This window comes from Bos grunniens, chromosome 7, assembly GCF_055505025.1.
Source record: "Bos grunniens cultivar Pamir isolate PY7600 chromosome 7, Bosgru_T2T1.0, whole genome shotgun sequence".
Classification (NCBI taxonomy): Eukaryota; Metazoa; Chordata; class Mammalia; order Artiodactyla; family Bovidae; genus Bos; species Bos grunniens.
The window spans coordinates 32,574,651-32,596,342 of NC_141171.1; the positions used below are offsets into that span (position 1 = coordinate 32,574,651).

Genomic DNA, 21,692 nt, shown 5'->3' on the forward strand with positions numbered 1-21,692 from the left:
AGGGAACCTCTTCACAATGTTGTAAAGAATGTAAATTAGTGCAACCATTATGGAAAAACAAAAAACAGGAAGGAAGTTACTTCAAGATATTAAAAATAGAACTACTATATGATCCAGTTATTTGATCTCCTGGTATTTTTTCAAAAAAATAAAATGGTAATTTAAAAGGATATATGCATTTCTGTGTTCATTGCAGCATCATCCACGATAACCATGATATGCATGCTATCTAAGTGCCCATGGATAGATGGATAAAATGTTAACTATATGACACACAAACACGTATATCCACATACACACACACGATGCAATATTAGCCTAAAGGAATAAAATCTTGCCATTTGTAACAACATGGATGAACCCAATGGGCATTATGCTAGGAAAAATAAGTCAGACAGAGAAAGACACATATCATATGATTTCACTTATGTGGAATCTAAATGCAAAACAAATGAACAAATATAATAAGACAAAAACAGAGAACTAACATAGCAGAAGGAAGGGGAGGGGGGAAGAATGAAGTAGGTGAAGAATTTAAGAAGTACAAGCTTCCAGTTACAAAATAAATGAGTCATGGAGTTGAAATACATAGCATGGGAAATATACTCAATAATAATGTAACGTCTTTGTACCATGACCAACGGTAATCAGACAAGATGATCAGTTTGTAATGCAGGGAAATGTTGAATCACTGTATTGTGCACTAGGAACTAACATAGTGTTGCAAACCAATTATACTTCAGAAAACCAACCAACCAACCAGCTCACAGAGTGGTTACCAGAGGTAGGGAATGAGGGGACGGGGAAATGGATATGCTAAGAAAGCTCAAAATGCGTGTTTAGTTGCCCAAAAGAGCAGACTTCCAGTTACCAGATAAAGAAATACTGTGATGTAATATAATTAACACCCCTGTGTCTTATACAGGAAAGTTGTTATCAGAATAAACCCTAAAAGTTCACACCACAAGGAAAATATTTTATTTTGTATTCATATAAGATGATTAGTTCAGTTCAGTTGCTCAGTCATGTCTGACTCTTTGTGACTCCATGAACTGCAGCACGCCAGGCCTCCCTGTCCATCATCAACTGCCAGAGTCTACCCAAACCCATGTCCATTGAGTCGGTGATGCCATCCAACCATCTCATCCTCTGTTGTCCCCTTCTTCTCCTGCTCTCAATCTTTCCCAGCATCAGGGTCTTTTCAAAGGAGTCAGCTCTTCGTATCAGGTGGCCAAAGTACTGGAGTTTCAGCTTCAACATCAGTCCTTCCAATGAACACCCAGGACTGATCTCCTTCAGAATGGACTGGTTGGATCTCCTTGCAGTCCAAGGGACTCTCAAGAGTCTTCTCCAACACCATAGTTCAAAAGCATCAATTCTTCGGTGCTCAGCTTTCTTTATAGTCCAACTCTCACATCCATACATGACTACTGGTAAAACCATAGCCTTGACTAGATGGATCTTTGTTGATAAAGTAATGTCTCTGCTTTTTAATATGTTGTCTAGGTTGGTCATAACTTTTCTTCCAAGGAGTAAGTGTCTTTTAATTTCCTGGCTGCAATCACCATCTGCAGTGATTTTGGAGCCCCCCAAAATAAAGTCAGCCACTGTTTCCCCATCTATTTGTCATGAAGTAGTGGGACCAGATGCCATGACCTTAGTTTTCTGAATGTTGAGCTTTAAGCCAATGATAATGTTCATTAAACTTACTATTATTATCATTTCACATGTAATGTATATAAGTAAAATCATTATGCTGTACTCCTGAAACTTATACACTGCTGTATGTCAATTATATCTCAATAAAACTGGCAGAAAACAAACAAAAATATATTGTATGTATTTTTATGATTTGTTTTGATACTTAATATTATGTGACTGAGATTCATGATTCTTGATGCATGTATCAATAGGTCACAGTTTTCCAATTGTTTAGAAGTGAACTGACTTATATCATACTTTATTTTGCCACTCTCCTGTGGATGGACACTATTGGTTTTTAAATAAAACAGCATCACTTTTGCAAAAAGTATTGATACGAGTGTTCTTGTAACTGAACAGTCAGCATAAATATAAAAGCGTATACATAGGTATCAATGTTATAACATTTAGATGAATTTTCTGGTTGACATTTTAGTTAATTTTTGATGGTCGTGTTGTTTCTCCATTTTTATTGCAGACAGCATGAGGCCTCTTGCTCCCATTCTCTGTTGCAGTTTAAGACAGTTAGTCTGTCCTGTTTTTCTTGAGAGGACTTGTTCCTCTCCAATTCAGCTTATGTCACTGTTTGAAAATTCAGTTGTCTTATGATTTCAGGAGAAGTTATATATTGTTTATTTGGCTTTTTCTCATAGTTGGAGAAGTAAAAACATTCAGTTTTGTACATTATGAGCAAAAAGTTGTAGCTCTATTATTAGATTTTAACAAAATAAAAATATTTGAGGTATAATTTTAAGATCAGATCAGATCAGATCAGTCGCTCAGTCGTGTCCAACTCTTTGAGACCCCATGAATCGCAGCACGCCAGGCCTCCCTGTCCATCACCAACTCCCGGAGTTCACTGAGACTCACGTCCATCGAGTCAGCAATGCCATCCAGCCATCTCATCCTCTGTCGTCCCCTTCTCCTCCTGCCCCCAATCCCTCCCAGCATCAGAGTCTTTTCCAATGAGTCAACTCTTCGCATGAGGTGGCCAAAGTACTGGAGTTTCAGCTTGAGCATCATTCCTTCCAAAGAAATCCCAGGGCTGATCTCCTTCAGAATGGACTGGTTGGATCTCCTTGCAGTCCAAGGGACTCTCAAGAGTCTTTTCCAACACCACAGTTCAAAAGCATCAGTTCTTCAGTGCTCAGTTTTCTTCACAGTCCAACTCTCACATCCATACATGACCACAGGAAAAACCATAGCCTTGACTAGACGAACCTTTGTTGGCAAAGTAATGTCTCTGCTTTTGAATATGCTATCTAGGTTGGTCATAACCTTCCTTCCAAGGAGTAAGCGTCTTTTAATTTCATGGCTGCAGTCACCATCTGTAGTGACTTTGGAGCCCAGAAAAATAAAGTCTGACACTGTTTTCACTGTTTCCCCATCTATTTCCCATGAAGTGGTGGGACCGGAGGTACTATTAACCATAATGACTTGTGATGAACCTAGAATTCAGGATAGTGGTGTCTGGAAGTTTTTTCTTTGTTTGTGTTTTATTTTTAAGAGGTGAGAAGTCTGAGCCTAAAATGTCTTTAAGGAAAGGTGAGTTTTACTCCTAGGGTTAATCAACTTGGTGGTGCGTTCAAATCTCTTAACAGTATTATTCTCTATAGTTTTAAATTCATCCATGTTTATATATCTGCAGTGGTTCTACCTCAAAATAAATAGGAATAAAAATTGTCTATTTGATAATTAGATGATCATTATAAGATCATCTATTGTAATATCATTATAAGATCATTATAAGAGATACCTGGAGTAATAGGCAAATTTGGCCTTGGAGTACAAAATGAAGCAAAGCAAAAGCTAACAGAGTTTTGCCAAGAGAACACACTAGTCAAAGCAAACACACCCTTCCAACAATACAAGAGACAATTCTACACATGGATGTCACCAGATGGTCAATATAGAAATCAGACGGATTATATTCTTTGCAGCCACAGATGGAGAAACTCTATACAGTCAGCAAAAACAAGACTGTGAGCTGACTGCAGCACAGATCATGAACTCCTTATTGCCAAATTCAGACTTAAATTGAAGAAAGTAGGGAAAACCACTGGACCATTCAGGTAGACCTAAAGCAAATCCCTTATATTTATACAGTGGAAGTGACAAATAGTTTCAAGGGTTTAGATCTGATAGAGTGCCTAAAGAACTATGAACAGAGGTTTGTGACATTGTACAGGAGGCAGTGATCAAGACCATCCCCAAGAAAAAGACATGCAAAAAGGCAAAATAGCTATCTGAGGAGGCCTTACAAATAGCTGAGAAAAGAAGAGAAGCTAAAGGCAAAAGAGAAAAGGAAAGATATACTCATTTGAATGCAGAGTTCCAAAGAAAAAGGAGGAGAGATAAAGAAGTCGTCCTAAGTGATCAATGCAAAAAAATACAGGAAAACAATAGAATAGGTAAGGCCAGATATCTCTTCAAGAAAATTAGAGATACCAAGGTAACATTTCATGCAAAGATGGGCTCAATAAAGGACAGAAATGGTATGGACTTAACAGAAGCAGAAGATATTAAGAAAAGGTGACAAGAATACACAGAAGAACTATACAAAAATGATCTCATGACCTAGATAACTGCAGTGGTGTGATCACTGACCTAGAGCCAGACATCCTAGAATGTGGAAGTCAAGTAGGCCTTAGGAAGCATCACTACGAATAAAGCTAGTGGAGGTAATGGGACTCCAGGGGAGCTATTTCAAATCCTAAAAGATGATGCTATGAAATTGCTGCACTCATTATGTCAGCAAATTTGGAAAGCTCAGCAGTGGCCACAGGACTGGAAAAGGTCAATCAGTTTTCATTCCAATCCCATAGAAAGGCAATGTCAAAGAATATTCAAACCACCACACAATGGCACTCTTCTCACAAAGAAGAGAAGCTAAAGGAAAAGGACAAAAGAAAAGATATACCCATCTGAAAGCAGAGTAATGCTCAAAATTCTCCAAGCCAGGCTTCAACAATAATGTGAACCGAGAACTTCAAGATATTCAGTTGGATTTAGAAAAGACAGAGGTACCAGAGATCAAATAGCTAATATCTGTTGGATAATAGAAAAAGCAAGAGAGTTCCAAAAAAAAAAAAAATCTACTTCTGCTTTATTGACTACACCAAAGCCTTTTACTGTGTGGATCACAAAAAACTGTGGAAAATTCTTTAAGAGATGGGAATGCCAGACCACCTGACCTGCCTCCTGAGAAATCAGTACATGGGTCAAGAAGCAAGTTAGAACCAGACATGGAACAACAGACTGGTTTCCAGATTAGGAAAGTTGTATGTCAAGGCTGTGTATTGTCACCCTGCTTATTTAACTTATATGCAGAGTACATCATGCAAAATGCTGGACTGGATGAAGCACAAGCAGGAATCAAGATTGCCAGGAGAAACATCAATAACCTCAGATATGCAGATGGCACCACCCTTATGGCAGAAAGTGAAGAGGAACTCAAAAGCCTCTTGATGAAAGTGAAAGAGGAGAGTGAAAAGCTGGCTTAAAACTCAACATTCAAAAACAAAGATCATTACATCTGGTCCCATCACTTTATGGAAAATAGACGGGGAAACAATGGAAACAGTGACAGACTATTTTCTTGGACTCCAAAATCACTGCAGATGGTTACTGCAGCCATGAAATTAAAAGATGCTTGCTCCTTGGAAGAAAAGTTATGACCAACCTAGACAGCATATTAAAAAGCAGAGACATTACTTTACCAACAAAGGTCCATCTAGTCCAAGCTATGGTTTTTTCAGTAGTCATGTATATATGAGAGTTGGAGTATAAAGAAAGCTAAGCACTGAAGAATTGATGCTTTTGAACTGTGGTGTTGGAGAAGACTCTTGAGAGTTGCTTCAACTGCAAGGAAATCCAATCAGTCAATCCCAAAGAAACTCAGTCCTAAATATTAATTGGACGGACTGATGCTAAAGCTGAAGCTTCAATATTTTGGCCATCTGATGCAAAGCACTGACTCACTGGATAAGACCCTGATACTGGGAAAGATGCTGATGCTAGGAATGATTGAAGGCAGGGGGAGAAGGGGACAACAGAGGATGAGATAGTTGGATGGCATCCCTGACTCAATGGACATGAGTTTGAGCAAGCTCCTGGAGCTGGTGATTGCCTGGGAAGCCTGGCATGCTGCAGTCCATGGGGTTACAAAGAGTTGGACACGACTGAGTGACTGAACTGAACTGAACTGATACTTAATCTAATTATGCCTTAGTCCTTATTTTTATTACCATTTTAGATTGTGAGTCAAAAGGAGGCAAACTTTGTGTATTACTAATTATTATATCCCAACACCAGCGTATTTTGAATGTTTCTTGATATATTAATAAACAAAAAGTCATTTCATGTGGTATATTTTCTAAACTTTCCAGGCAATGTAATTTCATTTCTAATTTAAGAAGTTGTTTATATATATATATAGGAAAATTCCATCTCTAGAAAATTTTCTAATCTTATTCCATTACAAGGCTATTAAGAATTACAATGGCAGTGATTTACCTGTACATTCTGTTCTTGTAAAATGCCAAGTTGCTGGAGTTATTATATTAATTATTATTATGTCCTGATGTCCTGGTGATCCCCCTGAGAAATGAACTTTAGCATAATTTAATCCCTTAAGTTTCTGATGAAAACATTTAGACTGCTGGAAATGGAAAATTACCAAATGTCACTCCAGTAGTTGTAGCCTTTAATTAGTATTTTGCATAAAAGCAATTTATCATCAGAAAATAGTTTTTCACACGGGATCATCACCATGAATAGCTGTATCGTAGGGCTTCTAACTTTGTAAGGAAAATACATTTTAGAAAGTTATGAGTAAGTGTGTGTATGCTCGGTCATGTCCGACTCTTTGCAACCCCATGGACTGTAGCCTGTTAGACGCCTCTGTCCATGGAATTTTCCACTTCCAGGCAAGAATACTGGAGTGGGTCACCATTTCCTACTCAAGGGTATCTTCCTGACCGAGGATCAAACCCACACCTCTTACATCTCCTGCATTAGGCAGGTAGGTTGTTTACCACTAGGACCACCTGTGAAGCCCCTTTAGTCATCATTTAGTTGCTAAGTCATGTCCAACTCTTGCGACCTCATGGAAGAGGGCTCCTTCTTCCATGCCAGGCTCCTCTGTCCATGGAATTCTCCAGGCAAGAATACTGGAGAGGCTTGCCATTTCCTTCTCCAGGGGATCTTCCCAATCAGGAATCAACCCCAGGTCTCCTGCTTTGCAGGCAAATAACTGAGTTATGAGGGAAGCCCCCCGCCAAGAAGACTGGAGTAGGTAGCCTATTCCTTCTCCAGTGGATCTTCCCAACCCAGAATCGAACTGGGGTCTCCTGAATTGCAGGAGGATTTTTCACCAGATGAGCTACTAGGGAAGACCTGAGTAAGAGGTTGAAGAGGTATCAGTTATATAGAGGTATAAGAAGTATAAGAGGTATGAGTAAGAGGTATAAGTAAATTTGATACGCAAGCTTGAAAGAAGTACTTCATTGTAGATAAAGCGAAGTTCAGTATGAAGTTCAGTGGAGTTAATGTCAGTGATGTAAACATTCACAGAATATAGATGATTTTGCAACCAGGGTGAGAAATAAATCCTAGACAATATTATTATCAGAAAACTAAAAATTAAGTTAATAAACTTAGGTATTTAATATTTAATACTTGGTTTAGCATTTCCTTATAAACCTGAGTTTCCATTGTCTTTCCAATAGGCAAAACTCAAAAAAGATTCCTGTCCCTGTTCAGGCTTTGAAAGACTCATTACGGTCAAGATATCATTTCTTCCAAATATTATCTATAGATTCAATGCTATTCCAATAAAATCTCAGCAAATTATCTGTGGATATCAACATAATATCCTAAAGTTTGAGAGGCATAAGATCCAGAATAGCCAACACAATATTAAAGGACATAAACTAAGTCAGAAGACTGGTATCATGCTACTTCAACACTTGCTTTAAAGCTACAATAACTAAATAGTGGAATATTAGCAAAGTAATAGACATGTAGATCAATGGAACAAAATAGAGAGCCCAGAAATGGAACAACATAAATATAATTTCAGATAAACAGATTTTTGACAAAGGAGCAAAGGCAATAAAATGAGCAACAGTAGTCCTTTCAATAGATACGGGAAATATCTGTATACTTTCCTCCCAAATGTGCTGTGAACCTAAAACCACTCTAAAATATAAAGTCTATTTAAAAATATATATATTCTTACAGCCATATAAGCATAAAATCAATGCTTCATTTTAAACCATTTTTATACTGTGATTTACACCTGAGATATTTAAGCAAACTGCTGAATAAAGGAGAATTGGGATAATAGGGTGTTTTCATATACAGCCAACCCTCAGTGTCCATGGGGTTTCAGACGCACTGGTGTATATCAAAATCTGCAGGTGCTCAAGTCCCTTATACAAAATGCCACAGTACAACTGGTTCTCCACATTTGTGGGTTTCGGGTTTTACATCCTGTGGATTCAGCAGATTTGGGAAGGAAATTTTGATTGGTGACTGGTTGAATCCATGGATGTGAAACTTGCCAATACAGAGAACTGATTGTATTTTATTGAAAAAAACATATGTAAGGATATCCACACAATTCAAATCCATGTAGTTCAAGGGTCAACTGCATCTATAAATAAATAGAGCTAAAAATAAACAGATCTTGGCTATAAATCAAAATGAATTTTTTAAGAACCTATAAAATTTACTACTGGTATCATATACAAAATATAATATATCTGTGATTAGGAAATTAATTGAAAATACAGTATTATAGGCAGACCTGGAGGTACTAGACTGATGAACCTTGGGTCTGCATGCAGTCAGTAGAAGATCATGCAGAGTAAAGATCAGAAGTAAAGGTTGGAGAAATAGATCAAGCCTCAGAGTTTGAAGCCAATTTAAGAAGGAAAATTACGTCCTTTAAATTTCTCTTATGTCCTTTAAAATTCTTTTGCTTAAGAAAGAAGCTAAAACTACCACAAAAGCTGAAAAAAAAATTAATATCAATAGCTCTGAATGAACTTCAGGATACTGAAGAAGATTGGAAAAGAGCCAGGGTTTTTTTCAGAACCAAGATCTAACCTAGAATCTCTAGTGGCTCTTGATTGTACCAGTGAAAGCCCTCAGCAAGAAAGTCACTTCAAATTGCCATTGAGAGGCAGAGACAGAGAAAGAGACAGATTATGAAGGGGTAAAGGGGCATAAAAGGTCCCTAAACCAAGTGTTGTTGCTGTTGTTAATATGAAAGGTAAATCAAGTCATCTTGAAAGGTTTGACTGTCCTGGAAAGTCTTGTTAAAGTAAGACAATGTTTTAAATCAGTTCCTCAAACTACTGAATTCTTTCTGTTAATTTCCATCAATTGATTACTATATTCCACAGAAGACAAAATAGTTTATTCCACATCCTATTAGGCAAAGGGTGAATAAAATATTTAGATTTTGTTCTAAGGGTAATGGAAAAAATGCATGAGATTAGTAAGATTCAAAATGAAGGCTCCTAGTCTCTGGGTGTTTGAAGCTTCTGGTGATTACACATTTTTGCACACTATTCTAGCCCTTCCTCTTATCCTTCTATTTTTCACTTCTCAGCATTTTTTTTTTTTTTTTGTCATTTTCTCTTTTCTGCTCTAAGTTCTTAGGGAGAAAACACAGTCTCCTCCCATAAAAGGTTGAATTCTACTTATGCCGTGGACCCCACCTTCCTTCGTCAACTGCCTAAAGGATCTTCAATCTATTATCTACTTTCCACCTCTACTGTCAGTAGACATAGATCTCTACCATCTTAAAACAACAAAATAAAAATGTTTATTGTCTTAGACATTTTGCCTTTTGAGAAAAAAAACATTCCTTTGAAATGTTTCAAAATAATAATCTAAATCCATCGTCTCTAGATCTTCACATTAGACTCTCAACTTGGTAGTAGTTTACATATCTTAGAATCCTTGATGTGCTTCTGCAAACTCGGCCAGATGTTGGAAACATGAGAACCATCCTTTATAGCTGATTAAGTTTTATCCTGGGTCACATTATTAAAATTCTGTGCCACTTCTGAACAACAACAACAACAACAACAAAAACTCTTTAACATCTTTGCATATTATAATGCCAATTTATGTACATATCTATCTATGTTCTGATATAATTTCACTAACTACAGCTTAGAATTATTGTGGAACACTTTGTGGCATGAACAAAATTATTTGAGAGACACAACAGAACAAAAAGAACATAACATCTTGACTATCCAGTGGTCTACATTTTTAAAATATCAATACTATGAGACATTTGAATGCAATGTGAAATCTAGAATCACCTCCCTCAAACTCTTTAGCTAAAACTATTAAATGCGTGAGAAACTTCCACCAAAGCTCATTCCATATTTTTTCCCACTCTTTATATTTCCCTTCTGTTCCTTCCCCTGAAGTGTTCAAACTACTTCAATACTCCTTAAATCTATACTCTTCTAATAAAAAGGACCCACATGTTGCCTATTTTAAAACCTTGAAACACTAATTGTGCTTAATTTTCTGTACCATGGTTAAAGACGTCCTACATCTCAGGGTGGAAAATAAATATTTGTTGAAGAATTTTGCCTTGTTCTGGAAATAAACACTACAGGCTTCCTTTATCTTTTCAAATCAATTTTTTGATATAGTGAGAAAAAGAAAAACTTGTCAGTATTATATATAAGAAGGTCACCAGAAATGTCATTGTCCCATTCCATCCAAAAAAAGACAAAAGGAACTGGGAAGCCTCTGACAGATTATGAAAAGGCTTCAAGGGGGACAGTGACACTCAATTTCCAATGATATCAGTAAAACTGTCAGGAGAACTAGCAAGAATTATCTTTAATAACAGAAGTCCAGAAATAATCTTTTAATAGAACAGAGATTATTTGTCCAATATAATTCCTTCCATGGCCCCTTTACTACTCTCTGAGAATTATGACTGACAGCCCTCAGACCTCCCTTCTATTGAACCACTGATTATAACATTCTTTAGGCAGCTCTCATTCATATCCCTTTTTTGGTCCTGTTTTTTTTCCTACTTTTTTCTCTCTTGGAAAACTTTGGAGACGAGTTCACCAAAAACCTTTTTCTCTCATTATGTGAGTACTCAAGTTATACCTTGTCGAGATCTAATACAACATAAACTTTGACAGAAAGAGCAAAAGTTAAACTCCAATGATTACTATATGTTGGCATCTTATTTTATCTTGATAAAATATGCAGCTCATTGGAAAACACTCTGATGCTGGGCAAGATTAAAGGCAGGAGGAGAAGGGGATGATAGAGGATGAGATGGTTGGATGGTATCACTCAATGGATGGCATTGAGTTGGATGGCATACTCAATGGACATGAGTTTGAGCAAGCTCCAGTAGATGCTGAAGGTCAGGGAAGCCTGGTATGCTGCAGTCCATGGGGTCGCAAAGAGTCAGACACAACTGAGCGACTGAACAATAAAAACAAAAAGCTGCATCTTAAAGAAAAACAAAGTTTTCACTGAGAGTTTCATAATGACTTTTATTACTGGCTTTAATAATTAAGAACTGCTTGGCTTTCAAAGCTATGGAATAATATATTTTTTAGTTTTTTAAAAAATTTGGTTTATAATTACATAGATTTATAGACTACATTAGAAAAGAAGCTCATGTGATTTTCCCAATAAAGGGGTAAGTCCTTGGACAAATTAGAATGAATTAATAACTCTGATTTTAAAAGATGCTTATGGTGAAGTAAATTTCTCCTGGACCACCTCTGACAGAGTAGACAGCTGTGAACTCCAGACAGCACATGAAGCTCAGCTTCTAAATGCACTGAAGAGAAACCAGAAGCAGGTGATTCTGTGGCTGACATTTGGAGGAAGAGCATGGGAAGAGAGTATATTTCAAATTTCTGTCTTCTGGACTGAAGCCAGGCTTCTTTTAGATTAAGACCAGACTCCAGTCAGATAACAAGAGACTGCTGAAACTCTTAATTGGCCTGAGAAAAAAAAAACAGAATACTATATAACCAAACCTCTTCTAGAGGTATGGAGAATCATAAAAAGACAAAACTAGAGAGAAGGTGTTCAAAATCTGTATATAAACTCTTTATTTATCTCCAAGCAAACCAGTGTCATACATTAGTAGGTAATACTGTAAACGGCCAAGCTAAAGATGGAACAGAACGAGATTTAAGCTGATGCCCAAATGCCCATGTTTAAAGTTTGAGTCCAGATAATTCAACACCTTCCTGATGAAGAAGTCAACACTCTTCCAAAGAATACAACAGAATCCAGAATCTTCACTGCATGACACATTACATTTCTATATGATTAAATGTAACTTCTTCCCTCAGAACCCTGATTTTGGTCGATTGACTAATCAGTAGAGAGTTCATCTTGATTTACTAATATGAGGTATGTTCACAAACAAAGCTGTTATTCAAAGGAACACTTTATTATTTAACCAGTGGAATATTCAAGGAAGATGGCAAAAGATATTATTTTGAGGATGAACAAAAGCCTTTATATTTAAAAACTTTTTTCAAAAATGACATAGATTTAGCCTTTTGCCCATGAAAAGATTAGGCCATCTGTATTTCCTATAAAATGTGTGTGATGTTTCTTTCCATAACTCTTTTGGATTTAAATATTATTTTCCAAAACTTGATCTCTCATAAAGTACTGCAGATTATATTCCTTTTGATACTAATTTACATCTTCATCTATGATAAACATAATAATCCAACAGGAAAAATTTTCAAGTATAGAACTTTTAATACTCTGGAATATTAGGATTTCTTATTTCTGTCTAAAACATGTAATTAGCCTTATTAGCTACAGCTGATTCAAAGTAATAATTTACTGAAAAGTATACATTCTTTGTGAGGGGAAAAAACAGTGCAATTAGAGCTATGTACCATTGATAAGAGCATTCTTAAACATATTTTACCTTTCTGATGATGGAATTTTAATAGTTTAAATAATAGTTAAAATTGAAAAATAATGTTTAAATACAGAGAGTCACATACTATAATTGAGGTCTATTTTTCAAATAGAATTTAAAAGAAATGATTGAAAAGTGAAGGTTGCTCATTCGTGTCTGACTCTGTGACTCCTTGGACTGTATAGCCAAGCAGGCTCCTCTGTCCATGGAATTCTCCAGGCAAGAATACTGGAGTGAGCTATCATTCCCTTCTCCAGGGGATCTTCCCAACCCAAGGATCAAACCCAGTTCTCCTGCATTGCAGGCAGATTCTTTACCATCTGTGCCACAAGCTTATTTGGTATATTCGGTGATAGATAGAAGCAAAGTTTAAAAACGGTCAGTAAAAAAAGAATCCAGAATACAAGATTTTTGATAGAGATATGATAAAGCTGAATGGGAAACACTTTAACTGAAAAAAACCAAAAGGTAAACATGAACAGAAATTTATGAATATCAATGAGAAAAGCAATAAATGCTAAAAATGTGCTCTTGTACAAACCCACATACATATGCTCAATCACATATACAAGCAAAGACATATATACCTTGGCACCCTAATTCTCATGCTAATTCTTGACTGAGAGCAAATCTAATTTGCAAATTCACACTTTTATAATATTAATTTTGAGTAGATGCTAAAATAGATCTAAATCAACCACATCAAAACATTATTTCATGAAATAACATTTTGTTAACATAACAGTGTTACAAGATAAGAAATCTTATAATGCCATTCCTAGGATGAAACTTGTGTTATCTGTCTAAATTTTAATTAAATAACTGAAGAAAACATTCACTTAAATTATTCAATAAAAATAGTGAAATAACTAAGCAACACTGAAAAGAACTGAAAATAAACACAAGACAATGATACAATTTTAGATATCATTATAAAGTTTCATTAATTAAAATGAGAGTTTTAGAAATCAGATAATTTTCTTATCTCCAGATACTATCTTGAGAATATTAAAATTATATGCTAAAAATTTTAAGTTCCTATTTCTCTACTATAATGTCAATAAAATGTTGAAAATATATAAATCATTAAAATAATTTCAGAACTACATTGTTCTTTTTCTCTAGAAATTAATCTTATGCCTAACTACAGAATTTTATTGTAAAGAAAGCATGCATCCATTTAGAGTTCCATTGGTTATGCAGTGACAATCTTGTTTCTTCCTTGATTTATTGTGGATTAAAGATTAATACAGAGTTATATAGTTCATGTACACCTAATTTCAAATCTAACGGACCTCCTAGCATTGGAGTATCCCAAAACTCATTTATTTAAACTGATTTTCATATTTTTAATACCATGTACATGATGAGTACTAAAAAATGTATAACTCTAGACAGATCTTTTTGATGAACTTTAGCTTCATATATATGGCTGTCTATTCAACATCTACATGTGATTGCTGACAAATACCTTAAGTTTCACCTATCTAGAATCTTTCCACTCTCAAATGATGGTGGCTCCATTCTTCCTTTTCCAAACCACAAAAACTTTTGATTCACACTTCATCTTATTTGTTTCTCTCACCTCATGATTAATGAAGGAGGAAATCCCATGGGCTCTAGCTTCAAAATATAATACATTTAAAATCTGACCATCTCTTTGACCACATTCATGTTTTACCATCTGGTTTTGAGAAAACTTCATTTTTCTTACAACAATTAACTCCTTACTATTCTTTCTATTTCTATCCCTTTCTCTCCTACTGCTCTTTTCAAGATCAAATATACACAAATTACTACTTCCTATTTCCGTCTTCATTGTCTTGGTCCACACTCAAACATTACAGTATACATATGCTGAGTTACATAGAAGGAAAAGAAGTTTATGTAGACTGTGTAAAAGATTTAAAAAAAAAAAACAGTAATTTCTACATTAATGCTAAAAAATTAAAAAATAATAATAAGTCTGGCTTATCAGCTTCTCTGACTCCATCTACACTGAATTCATTAAGGAGTTAATATCCACTTTAGATGGAGAGATAGTCAAAACATTGAGAGTGCTGACTTTGCTCTGTTCAGAGAACTATCTTCTGAGGCACTGAGGAAAGAATGTGTGAGCTTTCATAGGACGGGGGCTTCTATGGAATAACATACTTCTCCAGTTGTGGACTGAGGAGAGTCGGTGATGAGGACCAGTCCAAGCAACGGAGTCTAGATCTACATGCGTTTTTACACGGAACAAATTATGATGGCAATTCTTTGAAACAATGAAGGAATCCAAATGTATGCCATGTATACAATATTTTTATCATTTCAGGAACTTTCATCCTCTAGGTCATAAACATGTCCCCAAACAACATCATTTCATTGTAGTCATAAAACAAACCACCCAAGAATAGGTTATATTAGAAAGTAGAATATTTCATCTTACTTAACTGCATAAACAGTGAACTCTGAGAAACTACCTGTCAAATAATAGAGATATTTATTGAAGTCCACCTGAGGAGGCTATCAATAAAGCAATATGCAACACAAATGTGAGACTCCACAAAAAATATGTTTACCTTACAGAATATATAATGATTAATTGAAGATTGAAAACTAAATAATTTTATATCATGTGGGTCCAAAGAAGAGAAATGTCTTCAGGGCCCTGAGGCCTTTGTACATTTTCAATTAGCCCAAGGGGTCTGTCCATCAGAGGAAAGGAAGAAATACTTCAGCTTGTTCCATTTAACTTTGCCTCCATCATCACAGCTCAATTTACTTGAGATGTTTCAGGAACTTTACAAATTAGAGCTCAGAACTATTATTCTCTCCTCCTGTAAACAAAGAGGCCTTTACTGATTATCCCAGCATCTCAATTTAAAAGATTCTCTAATTTCAGACAGAGAGTGATAAATTAAGGAGCTCGCCTGATGGCTTTAGTGGAGGTGATGGAATTCCAGTTGAGCTATTCCAAATCCTGAAAGATGATGCTGTGAAAGTGCTGCACTCACTATGCCAGCAAATTTGGAAAACTCAGCAGTGGCCACAGGACTGGAAAAGGTCAGTTTTCATTCCAATCCCAAAGAAAGGCAATGCCAAAGAATGCTCAAACTATCGCACAATTGCACTCATCTCACAAGCTAGTAAAGTAATGCTCAAAATTTTCCAAGCCAGGCTTCAGCAATACATGAACCATGAACTTCCAGATGTTCAAGCTGGTTTTAGAAAAGGCAGAGGAACCAGAGATCAAATTGCCAACATCCGTTGGAGCATCAAAAAAGCAAGAGAGTTCCAGAAAAACATCTATTTCTGCTTTATTGACTATGCCAAAGCCTTTGACTGTGTGGATCACAATAAACTGTGGAAAATTCTGAAAGAGATGGGAATACCAGACCACCTGATCTACCTCTTGAGAAATTTGTATGCAGGTCAGGAAGCAATAGTTAGAACTGGACATGGAACAACACAGTGATTCCAAATAGGAAAAGGAGTACGTCAAGGCTGTATATTGTCACCCTGCTTATTTAACTTATATGCAGAGTACATCATGAGAAACGCTGGACTGGAAGAAGCACAAGCTGGAATCAAGATTGCTGGGAGAAATATCAATAACCTCAGATATGCAGATGACACCACCCTTATGGCAGACATTGAAGAGGAACTAAAGAGCCTCTTGATGAAAGTGAAAGAGGAGAGTGAAAAAGTTGGCTTAATGCTCAACATTCAGAAAACGAAGATCATGGCATCTGGTCCCATCACTTCATGGGAAATAGATGGGGAAACAGTGGAAACAGTATCAGACTTTATTTTGGGGGCTCCAAAATCATTGCAGATGGTGATTGCAGCCATGAAATGAAAAGACGCTTACTCCTTGGAAGGAAAGTTATGACCAACCTAGATGGCATATTCAAAAGCAGAGATATTACTTTGCCAACAAAGGTCCGTCTAGTCAAGGCTATGGTTTTTCCAGTGGTCATGTATGGATGTGAGAGTTGGACTATAAAGAAAGCTGAGTGCCAAAGAACTGATGCTTTTGAACTGTGGTGTTAGAGAAGACTCTTGGGAGTCCCTTGGACTGCAAGGAGATCCAACCAGTCCATTCTAAAGGAGATCCGTCCTGGGTGTTCTTTGGAAGGAATGATGCTAAAGCTGAAACCCCAGTACTTTGGCCACCTCATGTGAAGAGTTGACTCATTGGAAAAGACTCTGATGCTGGGAGGGGTTGGGGGCAGGAGGAAAAAGGGACGACAGAGGATGAGATGGCTGGATGGCATCACTGACTCGATGGATGAGTGTGAGTGAACTCCGGGAGTTGGTGATGGACAGGGAGGCCTGGTGTGCTGCGGTTCATGTGGTCGCAAAGAGTCGGACACGACTAAGTGACTGAACTGAACTGAACTTGTTGCTTAGATGGTAAAGACTCCACCTGCAATTCAGGAGCCTGTGTTCGATTCCTGGGTCAACAAAAGATGCCCTGGAAAAAGGAACAGCTACTTACTCCAGTATTCTTGCTCAGAGAATTCCATGAACAGAAGAGCTTCGTGGGCTACAGTCCATGGAATCATAAAGATTTGGACATGACTGAGCAACTAAGCACAAACTCATGTAGTGATAATTTGATTCATATATTTGAACAAAATGGGAAGTAATGGCCATAGACAGTTTCCTAAAACTAAATACTCGCTCAGACAGTTAGACAATATGTATGAATCAACCAGGAGCTGTGACATGAGTGCAGCCTGCTCAAAGCCATCTGCCTCTCCCTCTGACTATTCCTGCTCTGAGGACGAAGTGGAGATTCTCCAAGGGGAGAAGAAAGTAAAGAGGGCTCATAACCAGGTATTTGCTTTCCCTTGCTCAAATTCATCCATTGGCTTCCTATCTCATTTAGGAAATCATCCTTACCCCTTCTTACATTAGATGGCCTTGCAAAGTATCAATTCTGACCGCATCTGCCTTCTTAATTTTCTTGATGCAGGGAATCTCTAAGATCAGTCCCCTCCCCTAAAACTTTGCATTTTCCTGGCCCCTGCCTGAAGGACAGTTTTTCCTTCAGATTCCTTTATGTGTCTCCCTCATTTAACTCATGTATACACTCAAATATTGCTTGCTCTGAAAAGCCTTCTTTGACCTCTTCTCTACCTCTCACTTCCCAACCACTGTGACTTTCTATATGACTTCCTATTGCTTTTTCCAACCTTTAATTTCAGTCAAGGCAATTATCACTCTTTAATATTATATTCAGGATAAAATTGTCTGTTTGTCCTTGACCCAGAATACAATGCTAGAACAGGGGTTCCCGTTGATGCTATTTTCCAAATCCGGGTGCTAAGAACAATGTCTGGAACTTAGTATAATAAAAGTTTTTAATTAACTAACAGTTCAGGGATATGTTGAAAAAGTATGAGGGAAGTTTCCCTACCTTATAGTAACATATTTAGCCTAACCTAGTTTAAATTTCATATTCTATGAGATGTGACTGCTTTCTGAAATTTACATCTGATTACAAAATATTTTTTGGAAGAACAGATAAGTCTGTCAATTACTAGCCCAGGGCCATCTTGCTCTGGATACTATTTCCTATTAAAAAATCAGTTCCAAGAAAATATACTAGAACTTTTCAAATTACTTTTTGATAGTTTTACAAAACTGAAATGTTAAATTTACAGAGAGGCATAAAGATAAAAAGACTAAACTATAAGCAATTTGTGATGAAAATGAAGTAGACAATAGCCTGATATACCAATTAGCAGTGTAGCCGATCTTTAAGCTGCTATTTTTAAGATACTACCTGGTTATCATAATCAATAGTTACCTAAAGGCACTAGACATTGCATAAAAAACAAAAGAGCTTAATGGTTTGCAATCAAATGATGAATGTAAGACATATATTAAGACACTGAAAACAAATTCCAAACTTCATGATAAGTGGAAAAAATACACACTAGCATGGGCTGAGGAGACAGAAAATCACAATAGGCTGAGAGGGTCAATTGGCAGTAGAATAAGCAGCAAATTGAAAATTATCCGTGGTTTAGGGAACAGATGAAAGAGTAATTCATCGAGGGGAAAAATGGAGGAAAGAAAATGTACAGTTCAGGCATAGCAAGTATGCCGAGCTGGTAACGAAGGGTAGTGCTTCTGTAGCATGAAAGAGACACATCTTCACAAGAAATGTCGGCTTTATTAGTAAAACGGCCCTTGTAAAGTTATGTACCCAAAAACACTTGCGAAAAATGTCTAAAAATGAAACTGCTGCTGCTGCTGCTGCTAAGTTGCTTCAGTCGTGTCCGACTCTGTGCAACCCCATAGATGGCCTCCTACCAGGCTCCCCCATCCCTGGGATTCTCCAGGCAAGAACACTGGAGTGGGTTGCCATTTCCTCGTAGTATTTAATCTTGCATAAAAAGAAACAAATTCATTTACAGATTTTCTTATATAATTAACTTTAGATAGTTTTCTTTGTGCTGTGCTATGCTTAGTCACTCAGTCATGTCCAAGTCTTTGCCACCCCATGGACTGTAGCCCACCAGGCTCCTCTATCCATGGGGATTCTCCAGTCAAGAATACTGGAGTGGGTTGCCATGCCCTCCTCTAGGGAATCTGAAGGAAAAACCGTCCTTCAGGCAGGGGCCAGGAAAATGCAAAGTTTTAGGGGAGGGGACTGATCTTAGAGATTCCCTGCGTCAAGAAAAATAAGAAGGCAGATGCGGTCAGAATTGATACTTTGCAAGGCCATCTAATGTAAGAAGCGGTAAGGATGATTTCCTAAATGAGATAGGAAGCCAATGGATGATTTTGAGCAAGGGAAAGCAAATACCTGGTTATGAGCCCTCTTTACTTTCTTCTCCCCTTGGAGAATCTCCACTTCGTCTTCAGAGCAGGAATAGTCAGAGAGAGAGGCAGATGGCTTTGAGCAGGCTGCACTCATGTCACAGCTCCTGGTTGATTCATACATATTGTCTAACTGTCTGAGCGAGTATTTAGTTTTAGGAAACTGTCCCATCTTCTCTCTGTAAAGTGTTCACTGCTTAGGAAAAAGACTAAACAATTTTATAAATGAGTATATTACAAAGTTATATGGGACCAGAGATTTAGAGATTTACAAGTTGAGGTGATGGAGATATTCATTGCTCAGTGGAGTTTAGGTGTACTTAGAAAAAAGAACAGGCAGAAATGAGAGGTAAAAATGATTTTTTTTAAATAGAAAAAGAATGGAAGCAAAGAACAAAGCCACAGAGAATAGCTTATTCATTCACATGCTTATTCAAACATTTCTGAATGCTATGTGCTATGTGCCATCCACGAGGATGTGAAGAGAAGAATCCCTACTCTATGCAGGCTATGGTGGGGAAAACAGTAAAAGACATAAAACCCAGTCACAAATATAATTTAAAATACATTATTTATAAAATTCATAGTTATCACTAAAACCAAAATGATTAAAAGAGAGAATAATGTGGAATAGAGGCTAGTTTTGAGTTGGATGGTGATTTAGTCTCTTTCAGAAAATAGTATACAAATTCTGACCTGAAGGAGTTAAAGGAGGCAAACTTGCAAAGGAACAGGAAAATAACCCTTCAGGCAGAGAGGATAATTTCATATAGGCGCCAATCCCCGAAGAGGATATAAGAATCCTTAATATTAATATGCCTAACAGAAGAGCTTCAAGATACAAGATATATTTCCAGAGGATAAACTGATAAAACTGTAAAGAGAGTTAAACAAATCCATAATTATAATGAAATATCTCAACATCACTCTCTAAATAATTGCTAGAGTAAAATGACATAAGAAAATAAAACCTTGAGCAACATTATCATACAACTTGTTTAATTGGTGATTATAGAATACTCAACAATACCAATATTTTTAAGTGAACACACTTAAAAGCTAGTTCATATTCTAGTCTGTAAACAGTCACAATAAATACAAAATGATACACATATACATAAGATGCTTATTGTACACAACTAAATTAGAAATAATAATATAAAGATAAGCTAGAAATTCTCAAGTATTTGGAAAGTAAATGATACACTTCTAAATAACCAGTGGGTCAAAGGAGAAATACAAATAAAAATTAGAAAATATCTTAAACTGAATGAAAAAGAAAACTAAGCACATCAAAATGTATGGGATGTAACTAAATCAGTAGTAAGAAGGAAATTGATAGCATTATATTACAAAAGGTCTAAAATCCATAACCTCAATTTCTATCTTGAAAAAAATGGAAGAAGACTCCAAAATACAAAGAAAGAAATTAAAATCAAATAATAATTATCTGAATGGAAATTAATGAATAGAAAAAATAATAATAGAAAATAGTCAACAAGAAAAAAGGATGGCTCTTAGATCAATAAATTGATCTACCTTTACTCAAATTGATTGAAAATAAAAACAAAATAAAGTACCATTGACAGGAACTCTTAAGAGAGAGGGCATTAGTTGCCTCTACAAATGTTATAGAATAATAAAAATATTATGAATTATTTGTGACAAATTTGATATTTTAACTACATAAATAACTTTGATAGAGATAGTCCTTCAAAATCTCAAACTACCAAAATCCACTAAAAAAGAAATAATTTGAGTAGCCTTGGAGCTATTAAAATATTCCCAAAAAGAAAACACCAGAAATAATAATGACTTTATTAGTGAATTTTTCAAAAAACTTAAGGTCTAATTCTACATAAACTCCTCATGAAAATTGAGTTTATTTTCTCTTATCTGTGAGTAAAGAGAGTTTTCATAATTCCCAACTAATTCTTTAGGCCTGTATTATGCTAGTAACAAAATCAGACAAAGATAACTAAAAGAAAGGAAAAGTATAGACCGATATCCCTCAGAAATATGAATGCAAAAACTCTTAATCGGAATATAAGTACAGATTAACATTTAAAAGCAATATATATTACTGATTATATTAGCAAACTGAGAAGGTAAACCATATGGTCATTGCAACAGACTCAGAAATAGCATTAGATAAAGTCTGATATTCATAAAGACTTTCATTAAACCAGAAATAGAAGGTTATTTT

At 36.2% G+C, this 21,692-nt stretch overlaps 1 protein-coding gene across 10 annotated transcripts in view; it reads right to left on the bottom strand.

Annotated features, from left to right (window-relative positions):
* The window catches only part of LOC147369013 (uncharacterized), a 284,030-nt gene that overhangs the window by 109,617 nt on the left and 152,721 nt on the right, over positions 1 to 21,692 (bottom strand). Inside the window, exon 5 of one of the 10 annotated variants that reach the window (XM_086410714.1) lies at positions 9,077 to 11,717. The exons of 8 other annotated variants lie outside the window; for them this stretch is intronic. In XM_086410714.1, coding sequence (XP_086266840.1) covers positions 11,709 to 11,717 — 9 coding nt within the window. In that variant the 3' untranslated portion in view covers positions 9,077 to 11,708. Of the gene's footprint in view, positions 1 to 9,076; positions 11,718 to 21,692 lie in introns of those variants that run through there. One more of the 10 variants, XR_015167083.1, reaches the window with a different exon arrangement.